Genomic DNA, 14,967 nt, shown 5'->3' with positions numbered 1-14,967 from the left:
GTTTGAATTATTGATTTAGCTTCCTGATGGCCTGAATACAAAAAAAAAAAAAAAAACCAGCCCATAAAGAGTCCAACCCACCTCAAGGCATTCGATTCTGGCACTAATGTAGCCAACAAAGGCAAGGAAGCTATATCCAAATGAATCAATGCTGTGTCATTGCTGAATATCCTTTCCATGCTCTGGTTATATAAGCTTCCCTTTGCTAACTATCAGATGGTCTATGAGTGTCTCACAGAATTTTATATCTACAGCTAGAAGAAACCTTAAAGTCACTATTGACAAGACCCTTATTTATAGATGAGAAAACTAAGGCCCAGAGAAGTTGCTTGCCCAAGATCACAGAGGTACTTAGTGGCAGAGTCACAACAGAAACTCAGGTCCTTTAGTTCTAAAGTTTGCACTGTTTCCACTCGAACCTGCGGGTTGTGGTAAATGTGAAATATCTATCATAAAACATTTTGCAGACTTGTTTAAAACATTATATAAAAGGGAATGACAGAGCAAACTGTGGTCTCTGAAGAGAATGGGACACATTACATTGTGAAATGAAATGGAATACATTCTTACACTGAGCAAAAGTGAGTGGGAAAGATAGTCTCAAAGAGATATGAGGATACTTAGGTAAAATGAAGAGGGAAATAAGCAGAACAAGGAAAACATGTAACACATCAAGGGTACAAAAATGACAATTTGTAAAAACTTGATCAACTAAACAATCAACCATGATTCCACAGGATTTTAAAAACAAACAGAATTTCATTTCATGACAGAGAATTGTATTTCTTGAACAAATCTTAAGAGGCCAAGGTCTTTCCTTTTAGGAATACTATGAGAGAAACATACACACAGTATGTCTAGATTTCAGAAAGGCATTTGGATGAGAAAATCTAAATAAATGACAACACAGTTGATTAAACCCAAAGACTGATGATTAACACATCTCAGTAAACCTGATAAAAGGTTTCTTATTAGAATGCCCTTAAGCAAGTTCTGTCTTGTAGATGGAGGTATAGTCAAGTCAATAAGCATTTATTATGCCCTTATTAGGTGCCAGGCATTGTGCTAAGTGCTGGAGATAAAAATACAGACAGTTCCTGACCTCAAGAAGCTTATAATCTAATGGGAGAAAATGACAACTTACAAAAGAACATTGAAAAGCAGGTGGTTCGGGAATAGAGAAATGGTATGAGGGAACTTAGTCCTATTCTACCTCTTTAAATGGAAGGAGTCTATGACTCTACCCTCCTATCAAAGAGGTTAAGGAGAATATTGATGGAGTAGAAATAACTAAGCTTGACTGGATGTTGCAAGATAAAGGGAATTTCCAATGACATTTTTACTGGAAAATAGGTGAAGAAGCCAAAGAATCAACTATTCTGAATGGCAAAATTGTATTCTAAAAGGATGTTGTTGAGAAAAAGTGAACTGAACAACTGAATCTATGTAAAATCCTACAACTGGATTAAAAAAAGCCAACTACCAAAGTATAATAAGTTAAGCAAGATATGCTCAGAAAGCAATTCATGCTTTCATTCATTCGTGTAGAAAAACTCTAAGGGTTTTTGTTGGGCAGTAAGCTTAATGAATTAGAAGGATTCTGTGGAAACAAAAAAGCTAATAGGGGTCTTGCTGTGAATTAATAGAAGAATAGTGTTCCAAACAAAAGAGGTGACGTACTGGTTCATATCCTGTTCTGGGTATCATGTATTGGGAAGAATACTGACCAAGTTCAAAAAGCTGGAAGTGTAACATGGCAGCCAAAAACATTATAATCATTATTGACATTCACATGTCCCTTTAACTTTTGCAAAGAACTGTGCATGCATTATCACCCTTGATCCTCACAACACTGAGATATACATAGGATAGGTATTATTATCCCCAAATAATTCAATTATGATTTAATATTACTACTTTTGAAGAAGAAACTGAAGGTCAAAGGTTAACTGTCTTGCCCAAGTTCATATAGCAGGATTTAAATCCAGATCTCCCTCACTTCAGATTCTAATATTCTTTTTCCTACACCACATCCTATCCCAGGGAGGCCATATCTACACTAGTATACCCACTTTTAGAATGTAAATTGACATGGCTAGACACAGATTCTGTCTGGCTGTCTGGGTAAAATCACAGACTTCCTTCTCAGAATAATGTTTCAAATATATTTTAAATAATGTTTTAAAATGTAATAAAATGATGGAATCAAGGAAAATAAAGATCTAAGTTTTTACCAGGCAAGTTCATGGACCCCAGGCATTCAAGAATTGCTAAAACCTATTCAGAGAGGGTGATCTGGAGGAAGAAGTGGCTGATGTCACAGAAGGATCCACTGAAAGAACATAAGGACCTGAAGACTACCTAAATCGATCCCCTTGTTTTTACATATAAAGTCTAGGGGGGCTAACAGCAATAGACTTGGAATTAGGAAGACCGAGTTTAAATTCTACCTCAAATAACCTGCTAATTGCAGTAGGCAATTAAGCCTGTTTTCTTATCTATGAAATGGGGATAATAATAGTATTTATCAACCAGAGTTGTTGTGAAGATTAACTGAAATAAAATAAACCTCCTATTGCCCAATTATCAGACAGGTGATAAGCAGCACAGACTATGAATAGAGGTAGTCTGTCTCCAAATCAAACATTTTCCATTAAACCATACTGTCTACAGAAAGCTAGGAATATTTATTTGGAAGAAAAGAAGTCTTAAGGAAAAGTAGAGAGTAGAGGGAAAATAAAGACTAGATATATTATGCATATGTAAATTAGACTTAGAATTTAAAGTTATAGGGACATAGCCCCAAAACCAACAATAAAAAAACACATCCACACAAAGCTATCTCATAGTAGAACAGATTGCACTAGAAGAATAAGATCCCCTAATACTGGAAGTCTAAAAGCAGAGGTTATCATTTTTAAAATACATAAATAATTTAGTCAAATTTATAGAAATACAAGTCATTTCCCAATTCATAAATGGTCAAAGTATATGAACAGGCAGTTTTCAGATGAAAAATAAGCTATCTAGAATCATAAGAAAAACTGCTCTAAATCACTATTGATTAGAGAAATGCATGTTTTAATTTGTATCCTTTCAGAGTAGCTAATATGACAGAAAAGAAAATGATAAATGATGGAGAAGATGGGGCAAAACTGGAACACTAATGCACTGTTGATGTAAATTGTGAACTGATCCAACCATTCTGGAGAGCAATTTTATAGCCCCCAAAGAGCTATAAAACTGATCCACCAAAACCACTACTAGGTCTATATTCCAAAAAAATCATTTAAAAAGTTAAAAATATATATATTTATAGTAGCTGTTTTGGGATGTTATATGAATGTAATGAAAAATAAAAAATTTCAGAAAAACCTGGATAGACTTACATGAGCTGATTCTCATTGAAGGGAACAGAACCAGGAGAACACTGTACACAGTAATAGCAACATTGTGTGATGATCAACTAAGATAGGTTTAGCTCTTCTCAGCAATATGGTGATCCAAGACAATCCTGGAAGACTCATGATAGAAAATGTTATCCACATCCAGAGAGCACTGTGAAGTCTGAATGCAGATCAAAACATACTATTTTCACTTTTGTGAAAATATGTTTAATATAATTGTACATATATAATCTGTATCAGATTGCTTGCTATCTTGGGGAATGGGAAGGTGAGAAAGGAAGAAGAAAAAAAACTCAAAATCTCATAAAAGTGAATACTGAAAATTCTCTTTACATGAAATTGGGAAAAATAAAGTATTATTAAATAAAAAAAATAAATAAATAAAAGCAGAGGCTAGATGACTAGTCATCAGCAGATTGTGCAGGGAACAAATGTTTTGAGAATGAGTTAGAAAAGTTGACCTCTGAGGTATCTTCCAATTCTAATATTACCTCTCTATGTTTTGGGTTAGATTCCATATTTAAGAACTCAAGGAACTAGATGGAGGCAAAGATATCACAGGCTAGTCACATTACTAACACACAGTAATACTCTGTCTATATTTAGTCATGAAATGCTATAGACTATATATATATCCTTTAAAACATGGGACAATATAGCTAATTATCCAAGCAAAGAATCTGAAAATTGGATGCCAGAATCACTGAATCTTAGGAGTTTAAGGGATCATCTTATCCAATCTGTAACCAAATAAGAATTCAAAATACTCAACATAGTTACCTAGTCATTGCTTGAATGAGTGATGGCTGGCTGCTATTTCTTCCTTTAAACACACACCCACTTACTCCTTTTTCACCCCTCTTTAAAAAAGAGAAAAGAACTTTTTGTGAATGTTCAATAACTTAAGACTGAATAGGGAAGGTCAGTGCTCTTGGCTAGTTTTCCTAGCCTCTTGCTGTATAAACCAGTAATTCTTAGGACTCATGGGAATGTACAGGTGAGTATTATCAGCCACCATCCCATACAAATCAAAGAATCTCCAAGCTTCTATTCCAACTGTAGAGAATGCCATCTGGAAGGCCACACCCTTCAGTTTATAGATGAGAAAACAGGGCTAGACAGAAGAGGTGACTTGGCCAAGCTTCCATAGCTATTAAGTGGCAGAGGGTGGATTCAAACTCAAGCCTCATGCCTTCCAACCCATGGCACTACTCCAGTCACAAAACTGCTCTTTCAAGGTAGTCCTCTGTAACATGTGAAGAAACCCCATAGGATTAGGTGTCATTGAGGTTGCTTCCAATGCTGACATTTATCAATGGTCCGGAGATTCTGGTTCTGGGTCCAGCTCTGCTAAAACTGGCAGATACAATAAAGAGAGTACAGAATCTGGAATTAGAAGATCTGCATTCAAATCCTGCCTCTTCAATTTATTATTTATGTGATTTAAGTCCAATAATATTTCTGTTTTCCATATATAGCTTTAAAAAAACACATGAAGGTTACATCATGTGTGAATCAGAAAGAATTTTTAGCAATTGAAATCTGAGTTAATCAAAGAACATTAATTTCCAGTGATTTCCCTAAAAGTCAAAAGAAGTCTCAATTAGATGGTTTCTATAGTTCCTCTGGGTTCTTTATCTATTATATAATAGCTCTGAATTTCCTAAGGTTCAACCTGAAAACATTCCAGTTTATTTCTCCATTGACTCATGAAAAATGCTATTCATTACTCTTATATATCACTAACTCTGTTTTGTCCTGTGGTATTTACAGCAGTTCAATTTCCTGTTTAGGTAAAATAATAGTAATAATAAAATCCTGACAATGGTAATGTAAATAAGAATGCTTTTTGATTTAAATCTAAATTCAGCTACTAATACAGACTTTGATTGCCTCCTACATGTCAACATAATATATATTTACATATTATAGTACATATAATATATATTTATAGTTGGATTTTTAAGTTATTATGTTTGCTAAAAATGGACTTAAGAGAATTCTGCCAATGAGAACAATTCTAGAAAGATTTAAGTTCCTTAAATATAAAAATATATTCTCTATATAAATGTAACTATTATTAATATACTATAATGTGTTTGTATTTTTAATCATTTAGAGTGTGCTATGGATGAAGTGCCAGAACTAGAGTCAGAAAGACATCTTCCAAAGTTCAAATCTGGCTTCAAGACATTATTTGTATGACCTTGGCAAGTCATTTAACCCTATTTACTTCAAGATTGCTCATCAGTAAAATGAGCTGCAGAAGGAAATGGCAAACTACTCCAGTATCTTTGCCACGAAAACCTCAAATGAGATCCTAAAAATCAGACAAGACTGAAAACTAAAAAGCAAATGTATATATCTATTTATAACATATAATTATGTACAATTATATATTTAAATAAACATTAAAATTCTCCAAAGTAATAACACATATCATGTATGTAACTTGATATATAAGATGACAGAGCTGTCATGTGGGGCAGTCCTCCAAGATCCTATAAATAAATCAATATATAACATAACATTTTAATGTACTTCATATCATATATTGTGCATAAAATAATACTATATATGCATTATAATTTTTTAGATTATATATTACATGTTACATTCTATTATAATATGCATTAATACCAGTGTAATACATAATATTAAATGATTTAATAAATATTATGCTATATATTATGGTTCTCAGGATTTGAGAAGCTATGAGGCAGCATTGTACAATGGAAAGGCTGCTAAATTTGAAATTTCAAAAGTTAATATATTAGAATTCAGATTCTGCCATTTAGTGCCTGTGACCTTAGACAAGTCACATTTAACCAGTCAGAGCCAGAACTGCCTAAACCCTTAATTAAAGGATTAGATTACATGTCTTCTAAGAGTATTTTCCAGGTGCTAGTTACATAATCCTAAGAGTCCAAATTCCTATTAGTTCTCAGAAAGAAAAGGAAATCCAAAAATATAGATAAAATGCAATACACTTAGCCAAAGCCTCCAAAGGATTGATGGGTTTCTAATGAAACTCAGATTGATATGCAAGGTTTTGTTTGTTTTTACTGATTCTAGATCTAAGCTTTAACCTATCCCCTTTTATGGATGCGGAAAAGAGGGTGGGGAAAAGTTAAGGAAAGCTCTGGACTCATTAAGTTCCCTGCAGAATGAAGAACATCCTAAAATCTATAACTTCTTTGTTTTAACCGCAAGGCTGGGGTTACCCATTTGGGATTGTGGCTGGAAGTTCTATGACAAAGCACCTCTTTGAAGATACATGTGGACAAACTTGGTCTTTAAGAGACGGCAATACAAAGAGCAGCAAGTTTAAACTATAAAGTTGCCAAGAAAATACTTCTGATAGTAAAAGGACGAATGGCACATCACACACACACACACACACACATACACACACATACACACACATCTCCTCTATCTCTCTCCCTCTGTCTCTTGTCTCTCTTTGTCTCTCTCTCCCTCTCTTCCTGTCTCTGTCTCTCTTCCTGTTTCTCTATCTATATCTTAAGCCCCTTGACCTAACACACCAGTGTAAGAACCTAACTTTAGTTTCAATCACCTTCAGACAGTAAAACCAGAGCTTCTTTATTCAGGGCTAATCTCTTCCTCTCATCTGCATGAGTCCAACTCTGACATACCACACCGGTCACAAACTAAGCTAGGGTGGCTGTTTAGGTGTGGGAATGACAGAGCTGTCATGTGGGGCAGTCCTCCAAGATCCTATTACAACCATCCATGAGTCACAGAGTTTCCTGTTAATCCAGTTCTCACTGTCTGCAGCGTCATGTTTCATACAAATTTCATCCAATGGCATAAGGGAATATAATCTGGTGACCCTGGACCATGGGGGCTACCCAGGATCCTAAAACATGCAGTTAAACAGTATATAAACAGTATATTATGTGTACTGAATGATCCTGAATACAAAGAACTTAAGCAGCATGACAATATGTAAAGCACTGAAAAATCTGAATATATGACCCTGCCAAAAAATGATTGGGATAATCAATAATCTACCTATGTAATAACTGAATGGCAATGGAAAAGTTAGGTATGAAGTGTAAAAAAAAAAGCCATTTGGGCTCCATAATGACTCAACTGAAAGGAAATACTACTCTGAACCAACCCTAATATTTACTGAACTGTTTCCAAGGAAGGCAACATACCAGGCATTGAGGGAAAGGGAAATGGGGATGGTGTACCTGTGAAGAGGGGTTAAGAGGAAGATAAGTAAACACAAATGTCTAAGACATGATCTCTTCTCTCTGCTTATAACCTGACATTTTGGTTTAACAGAGAGAAAAGGGAGGGGCAGAACAAAGGTCAAGGGCATGTTCATCAGATGCCTCCACCAACTAAGCTACTTCTGTGGAAATTAGAATTCATTTTGCAGATGAGGAAACTGAGGCCCATAGAGAGGGTCACATTATTAGGGAGCCAATAAACAAAACTTGAATTTCAAACCATTGACTGTATTGACTGTAGATAAAGGGGTCCCAATGTTTTCTTTTGGCTAAGCAGAAAACACCATTTATAATACTGAATCACTTATGTTCTTTAAAAAAAAAGTTGGTGGCTCTAAGAGGGGATCCAGGCGGACTTTAACATATATTCACAGAAAGAGTCTTTAGAGTGTAGAAGAGAGGAGGCTGAATTGGGACTATAAACCCATCCTATCAACCATATAACTGCAATCCCTTCCTTTCTGAACCTCAATTTCCCTCATTATTAAAATATGGTGGGAGGATGGATGAGATAATCTCTAAAGTCCCTTCAAATGTTAGTTTCTATGTTTATGTTATCTAAACTTAAATCTATGAAATTCAAAGACAAACACAACCACCTGCACCATACAAAGCATTACAAGTGGGGGGAGGGTATGGAGGGAGGGGTGTTTTCTTAAAAAAGGAGAAAGAGGAAAAAAGGAGATTACTGGAATAAGTTGGATAGGGAATGTCTGGAAAAACCAATTGGATGAGTTGAGAATCAAGCACAGTTGCAGGGAAGATAGACAAAAGGGAAAGTATTCAATATAGACAAATAACACATAATGGGCAAAGAAAAATAGCTTTAACTTCTTTCCTTCACCTAACAGCTGAGCTGTTGATCTAAAAACAAAGACTTTTTAAAATTCCTCCAAAAGTCTTAGAATGAGGGACCACAGCTAGTGAAGCAGTTGCTCCAGTAGGGGTGACCAGCTGGCTTAGGCCCAAATCATTAAACAACCCCTGCCTCTTTCCCCAAGCTCTACAGTGGCCTGCTGGGTGACCTCTGGCATTGTCCATCATCTACTCTATCCTCCCTGCAGGGAGAGGTTCCTAAGACTGGTGCTTGGGAAGTGGAAATCCACAAATAAAAATGCAAAAATTTTCAACACCTAAATAAGGGCAGCATTTTAGATGAATTGGGGCTCAGTCTGCCAATCCCCTAGGAAAAAAGCCAAGACTCCTGACTCATTCATTGCACAAACTAAATGCTGTCTGGCCAGCAGCAAGTAGGGAGTGATCTAGAATCCTGGGGTTGAGGATCCACTTGAGATATTTAACTGCAAGTACAAGTTATAATCAACCAAGACAAAAAAAGAATCCTCCCTCTACTCTTAAAGAGTCCCTGGCTGAGCAAAGAAAATGATAAAAGGCCCAAATCCCTCCTGCACACTTAGGCCACTTTCTATCTTGGAGTACTTTGTAGAAGTATTTGTCACTATCTTCTGCTATATCAGAAATTCCTGAGAATACCTTAAAGGGAGCAAGGGTAGCACTTAAATGTTGTTGAATTTAGAATGAAATGACCAGATCTGGAGGCACTAACATAACTGTTTGGCCTACAGGGGATGTGGTCAAAGTTAAACTGGAGCTCACCTTAGCCTTTGAGTGAGCCTGGCTCTATTACAGGTCATATGGGAAAGTTGAGAGATAAGAAAGACCTGAAAATAGTATGACCTCCAGCAGGTATCACAGCACAATCCATCCACGAGTTTCTGTCACGTTGCCATACAAACTTACCTTCCCAAAGGGAGAAACTGGGAAACATTAGCCTAAAGGGAGCAAGTATGACCAAGCAAATTCTTAATTACAAGAGACTAAATTGGATTTCTTGACTTCTGTTAGTCCCTTGGAGTCAGTCGGCTGAGGTTCAATTCCAGCTCACAGCTGTGTGATCTTGGAAAAGTCACTTCTGTTTTCTGGGCATCAAATCAATTTCCTCAGCTGTTAAGTGAGGGGGCTGTTATATTAAGTCATTTTTAAGGTCCCCATTTATAGTAAGAGTGGGATTAAAAACTGTACTGTAGCTTCTTGTTAGGTAGTTGTTATGAATGTGTTTTACAAACTTTTAAAGCACAAATAGATATGAGCTATTTATTAGATTCTTGCCTAATAAAACCAAACCAGTCTGTACCTTTGGGCCAGCCCTCCTGCCATCATTGCTATTTATTATATTTATATAATAGCAATAGGAAGTTATCACTGAAATGAGAAGACACACACTCATTTTAGTAAATACAAATCAAATGACTGATACACATGTATATATATATATATATATATGTCTACATATGTATAGATGCACGTATGTATGTATAAAGCTTCAAGCTTTTGAAAATAAAACTGTTTTTGTGAGAACAGCAAGAGCTACTTGGGGAAATGGGGAGAGGGAGGATTATTTGAATGCAAGTGAAATGTGGCTCCCTGCAAGAACTGTTCCCACTACAATGTAGCCTCAAATAACATGACTGCTGAAATAACCACTTCTTAGAAAGCAATTTTAAAGATCTATGTCTTTTTCTCCAGCACATGGAGACTACAACTGGGACCCAGCAGATATCCCCTCCCCCCACCTTCACAAGGTCACTGGGAAGCTGAAAGGGATCAGTTATTGGAATTCTACAGAAACAAACAGTCTTAATCCAATGCTACTTAGGTCATTTACTGATTTTTTTAACTTAAAAAAAATCAGAATAATCTCTTCCTTTAAAAATTAAAATTTTTCCCCACTGATAAATGGTAGAAAGTATAGTTAACAAATGTATAGATTTTTTAAATTCTGAGCAATTAAAAATTTAAAAGAGCTTTTTATATACAAAGCACTGTGATAGGCACTGGAAGTAGTTTAGAGAGGTTAACTTCCCTGTCCTCATTCAATTTCAGAAACATTTATAAAGTATCTATTCTACTTCTAGGCACTTTATGGGTTTATTGGGAGGATATAAAAATGAACAATGTACTTCATGGCTATTGGGAAGAATATACACCCATTTAAACTATTATATAGAGACATATATGCATATAAATATTGACACACACATATATATGCACAAGGTACTAACCCAGTGCTACATGAAAGCTGAAAGCTGAGAAAGTTATCAATTGAAAAAAAATGAAGGAAAGCCTTCAGACTTCAGGCCAGTGAATTGGGTTAAAAGATAGCAGGAAAACAGAGGAAAGGAGAATATTCCAATCTTGGGAACAGCGTGGGCAAAAATGTCACAAATAAAGTTTAGGGACACTGTATAGTTTGGCTGACAAGAAAGGAATTAAGTGTTAAACAAGCTAGAAAGCTGACAAGCTTTAAGACACTGAGCTATAGAAATTACAGATTCAGGAACTAAGGATATAAGACCAAAAAGAGAAAAGAAAAAGAAAAGAAACAGTCACTGACCTCAAGCAATTTATATTCTCCAGGGTAGATAAAACAAACAAAGTAAATACTCCAATATGGAGCATCAGGTGACCAGAGTTCTAGTCCTAGGCTCTTAAGTTAGGCTTTCTGAACTTGGACAAACATCTCAACCTTCCCGACCCTTAATTTGGGCAAGGGAAGGCATTTCATGGAAGATTTTGAAAGGTTTTGAATAGCAGGACCTTCAACTTACTGATGAGGCCTTTGGGAGCCAGAGAAGATTGTTTAATGGTGGAGTGACTTGACCAGACCACTAGGGATTCAAAAATTGGCCTGTTGAATTCCTATTGCCCTAACCCAGACAAGTGTAAAGAAGTAATTGTGACCTACAGTAATATAGTAGCATTGGGACAAACACAGAAAAGACTGAAAATAACTTCAAAAATTATGAAACATTCCTAAGATCACAAAATTTGGAACTAAACTTGAAGATACTTTTAAAATCATTTAATTCAATGTTCTAATTTTTCTGATGAAGATCCCAGTAATATAGATCTTGAGATGCAAAAAGCTTCAAAGGTCAGATAGATGCAACCTACTAATTTTACAGATGAGTTCCAGAGGGGCTAAGAGCAACTCAAGCAGACTAATAATAATAGCATCCTATGTTTATATAATGCTTTAGTGTTCAAAGTACTTTCATGTGCTAATTTTTTCACAAAAACCTAACCAGGAGATAGGACAGACAGCTATTATGTGAGGATAAGGAAACAGAAGTTCAGGATAGTTGATTTAATGGCACAGCCCAGTTTAGGGCCAAGCCTTTCAAAATCCCATTCCACGTTCTTTCTACCATCCCCCACTAGAAGCACAAATTCATTTATAATCCCAAAGGGTAGGAATTTAAATAAAATAAAGGGCACTTTAAACAAGGCCAAGTGCTTTAGGGACTGAGAATATTCCTCAAACTGGAGAAACCTCGAAGTGGATAATATTTCTTCCCTTTTTCTCCTTTGTCTTTACCAATTCATTAGTGATTTCTCCAAACAAAGTTTAAGGAAAAAAATTCCTCCAAAGCATAACTCACATATCCACTATCTTTCCGGGACAGATAGGTAATCCTAGAAATAAATAAACAAGTAAATAAATCTTGGCAAGAGCAAGTTGGCTCATTGACTTCGTTTCAATAAAAGGATATTAAGAGCTGAGCAGGGGGTGGAATCACTGTTTTCCTAGAGCTACATTCCAGCACTGAGTTGTGGGCAAGTGCTACTTATAAATACAGGATAAAAATTCAGCAAAAACACTCCTTTCCTTTTGTTGCTTTTCCAAAATGAGGCCCTATGATGGTGTGGCTTATTTACAGGTTTATTTTGTCATAGTTCCAAGAGCAAAGTTTTAACTGATTACATTTTATTTTTCTTTTATACTCTTAGCTGTGTGCCTTTTGCCCACCTGCTCTCCTGGATGTATTATAACTGCAGACTCTCTAAAACTCTCTAAAACTGACACCCAAACTTTTTCACAGAAGCTAAAGGAATGTCTTAGGTAGACAAATCATTTGATGTGGAAAAGTTTTTTTTTTTCCTTCCCCCACTCCCTTCCCTAAAAAGTGTGCTCTCCAATCACTAGACTGCAATTCTGAGCCAATGCCTGCCTTTTCATTCAGTCTCAGAACACATCAATTACTCCACAATTATTCCCTATCCCTACCCCCCCACCCTAAGTTCTGCAGGAGACAGTCCAAGTTCATCCCTCCCCCCCTCCCCCAAGCCTCCTAGCCAAGAGACAACTAGATCCAGGTCATTTGAAATTCTTGAACTGGGGGAGAAAGGATTATGTCATTCCTACAGATTCAGTGGAGGGAAGATTTAGCAAGAGAGTAGAGGTTAGAAAAGGGACTTTTTTCATGGAAATCCATGGGAATTTTATAAAGGAGGGTCAGAACCAATTCGGGTCCACAGTTGGGGCAATAGAGACTGTCCACAGAGGTGCCAAAAAGGCAGAAAGATTTCAGTACTGCAGTCACAAAACCCTAGAGGCGAAGGCTTTCCCTAGAAACTTTTGAAAACTAACTTTAAATCTAATGTCCTGCCATCCCACTCCTCACTTTTGCAGAGGTGAAATAGAGAGAAATGAGAGGTGAAATTAGGAGGAGGAGTGTGGGGATAAATGAAGAAAGACTTTCTGAACTTGGGTGGTTAGGCAGAAGGGACAGGAGGAACTACTTCCCTTTGACTCACTCCTACTCCCAACCCATGTCACCACTGGGGACAAAAGAATCCAACTTAGAGCCTGCCTGTCTTTTTGTTGAATTTGTTTAAATAAAGTAAAGTGATGCCAAATGGGACTCTAGAAATACCACGCTGGGGAGACCTCGCAGTGCAGTAAAAGGGACCAGCCGAGAGTGGGGAGGTGAAAGACAGAAAAGACACAAGAGGAACTTACAAGAGAGAGGTTTTCTTCCCTCAAATCCACACGCACTGGGGACAGCAGAGCCCCTGTCACGCTCCACCCCGCCCAAGTCCCACGTCAGGATAAGTTTGCCCACACAGTAGTTTTCTCTATTCTCGTAGGAGGATTAAGTTAAAAACCTCCCGTAATTTTTTCGGAACCTACAGGTCGCCCGAGTGGAACCGAAGCTTTTCCAATCTCTCCCATAGTTCCATCAGTGGACTCCCAAACCACGTGCGCAAAGACTTGGCCCTTCCAAAAAAGCTAAGGACGTGTGCGGGGCTTTTCGGCTGGTCTTAGGGGAGGAAAACCCGCTCCTGCGGTGTGCGTACGTGTACACACACTCACACAAACAGCGCTAAATCACACGCGCTCCCGCGCACACACTCGCTCCCATCCACCCAAGTGCGCGCACACCCCCGGACTTCGTTAAGCGGACGTGGCTTCGGCGGAGGAGTTTCCCAGTAGTAAAAGTCTTTTCCGGCTCCCCGGGGCAGGGTGGGGGTAAAGAAGGGCAGGAGGGGTCTGTCCCCTCGACTAGTACGGCAGCCCCGAATAAAATGAGTCCAGGATAGGAGTCCTGCTCCCAAGCCTCCGGGAGGAGATAGGAAAGCCCAGGCAAGCAAGGGTGCAAGATGTGATCCCGCTCGGTCTTCGGGAGCCGGCGGGCCCGCGAGAGGGGAGAAGAGCGGAGATAGGATTGTTCTGCCTTCCCGGCCCTCGCTTACCTTCTGTACTTGATCATGGTTAAGTTCCGTGAAGAAGTAGGCGAGCAGATGCGAAGCTATCATGTTCCAGCTGTTCCCGAGAGGGCTAGTCGGAGCCTGTGTTAGGGCAGAAGAGGAGCGGAGGCGAAGGCGGCGTGGATCTAACCGGCACGGGGCCGCGCGTGGAGAGGCTGGTTGTGGAGGCCGGGGAGTCCCAGACACTCAACCGCAACTGGACCCGAGGCCAAAACCCGCGCTCAGGACGCCTGCACTCGGAGGAGGTCGCGGTGCCGCTTAAATAAATGACGGAGCGGACGGATGAAAGGGGAAGGAAACGAGTTAAAAGTTTAAAATCTGTCCGTCTCAAAGGAAAAAAATGGTGTTTTTTTTCGCTGAATGGGCAGCGTTCGCTAAACGGGTGAACTGTTCCAGTGATAAGTAATAGACCCCCAAATAATCGTCGGCCAAAGGCAAACTTAAACCCAACGCCTCCGGTTTAGCAAACTGGCACCGGCCCTAAGAAACACGAGTACTCAGGAGCAGACAGTGAAACTCGGGATGGGCGACGCAGCCAATCATCGAATACAAAACGGCCTCTCGGGGCTCCCCGCGTGTCCGGATCCCCCGGTGCTTCCCGCCCGTCTACGCTCTTCGCCTCAGCACTCTCCAGTCCCGCGGCGGCGGCGGTGGTAGTGGTGGCGACCGAGGATTCGGGAGGACTTCTAGCTCTCGCCCGAGTTTCACGCAACAATGTGGCTCAT

At 38.5% G+C, this 14,967-nt stretch overlaps 1 protein-coding gene across 1 annotated transcript in view; it reads right to left on the bottom strand.

Annotated features, from left to right (window-relative positions):
* LOC141554853 (hexokinase-2) overlaps positions 1-14,915 on the bottom strand; it is an 87,361-nt gene extending 72,446 nt beyond the window's left edge. The window contains exon 1 of the mRNA XM_074287203.1: positions 14,228-14,915. Within this exon, the coding sequence (XP_074143304.1) occupies positions 14,228-14,290 (63 nt within the window). The 5' untranslated portion in view covers positions 14,291-14,915. The remainder of the gene's footprint in view (positions 1-14,227) is intronic.
* Positions 14,916-14,967: the final 52 nt, after the last annotated feature.

This window comes from Sminthopsis crassicaudata, chromosome 2 (genome assembly GCF_048593235.1).
Source record: "Sminthopsis crassicaudata isolate SCR6 chromosome 2, ASM4859323v1, whole genome shotgun sequence".
NCBI classification, from domain to species: domain Eukaryota; kingdom Metazoa; phylum Chordata; class Mammalia; order Dasyuromorphia; family Dasyuridae; genus Sminthopsis; species Sminthopsis crassicaudata.
This window is presented reverse-complemented; position numbering and strand designations above follow the sequence as displayed.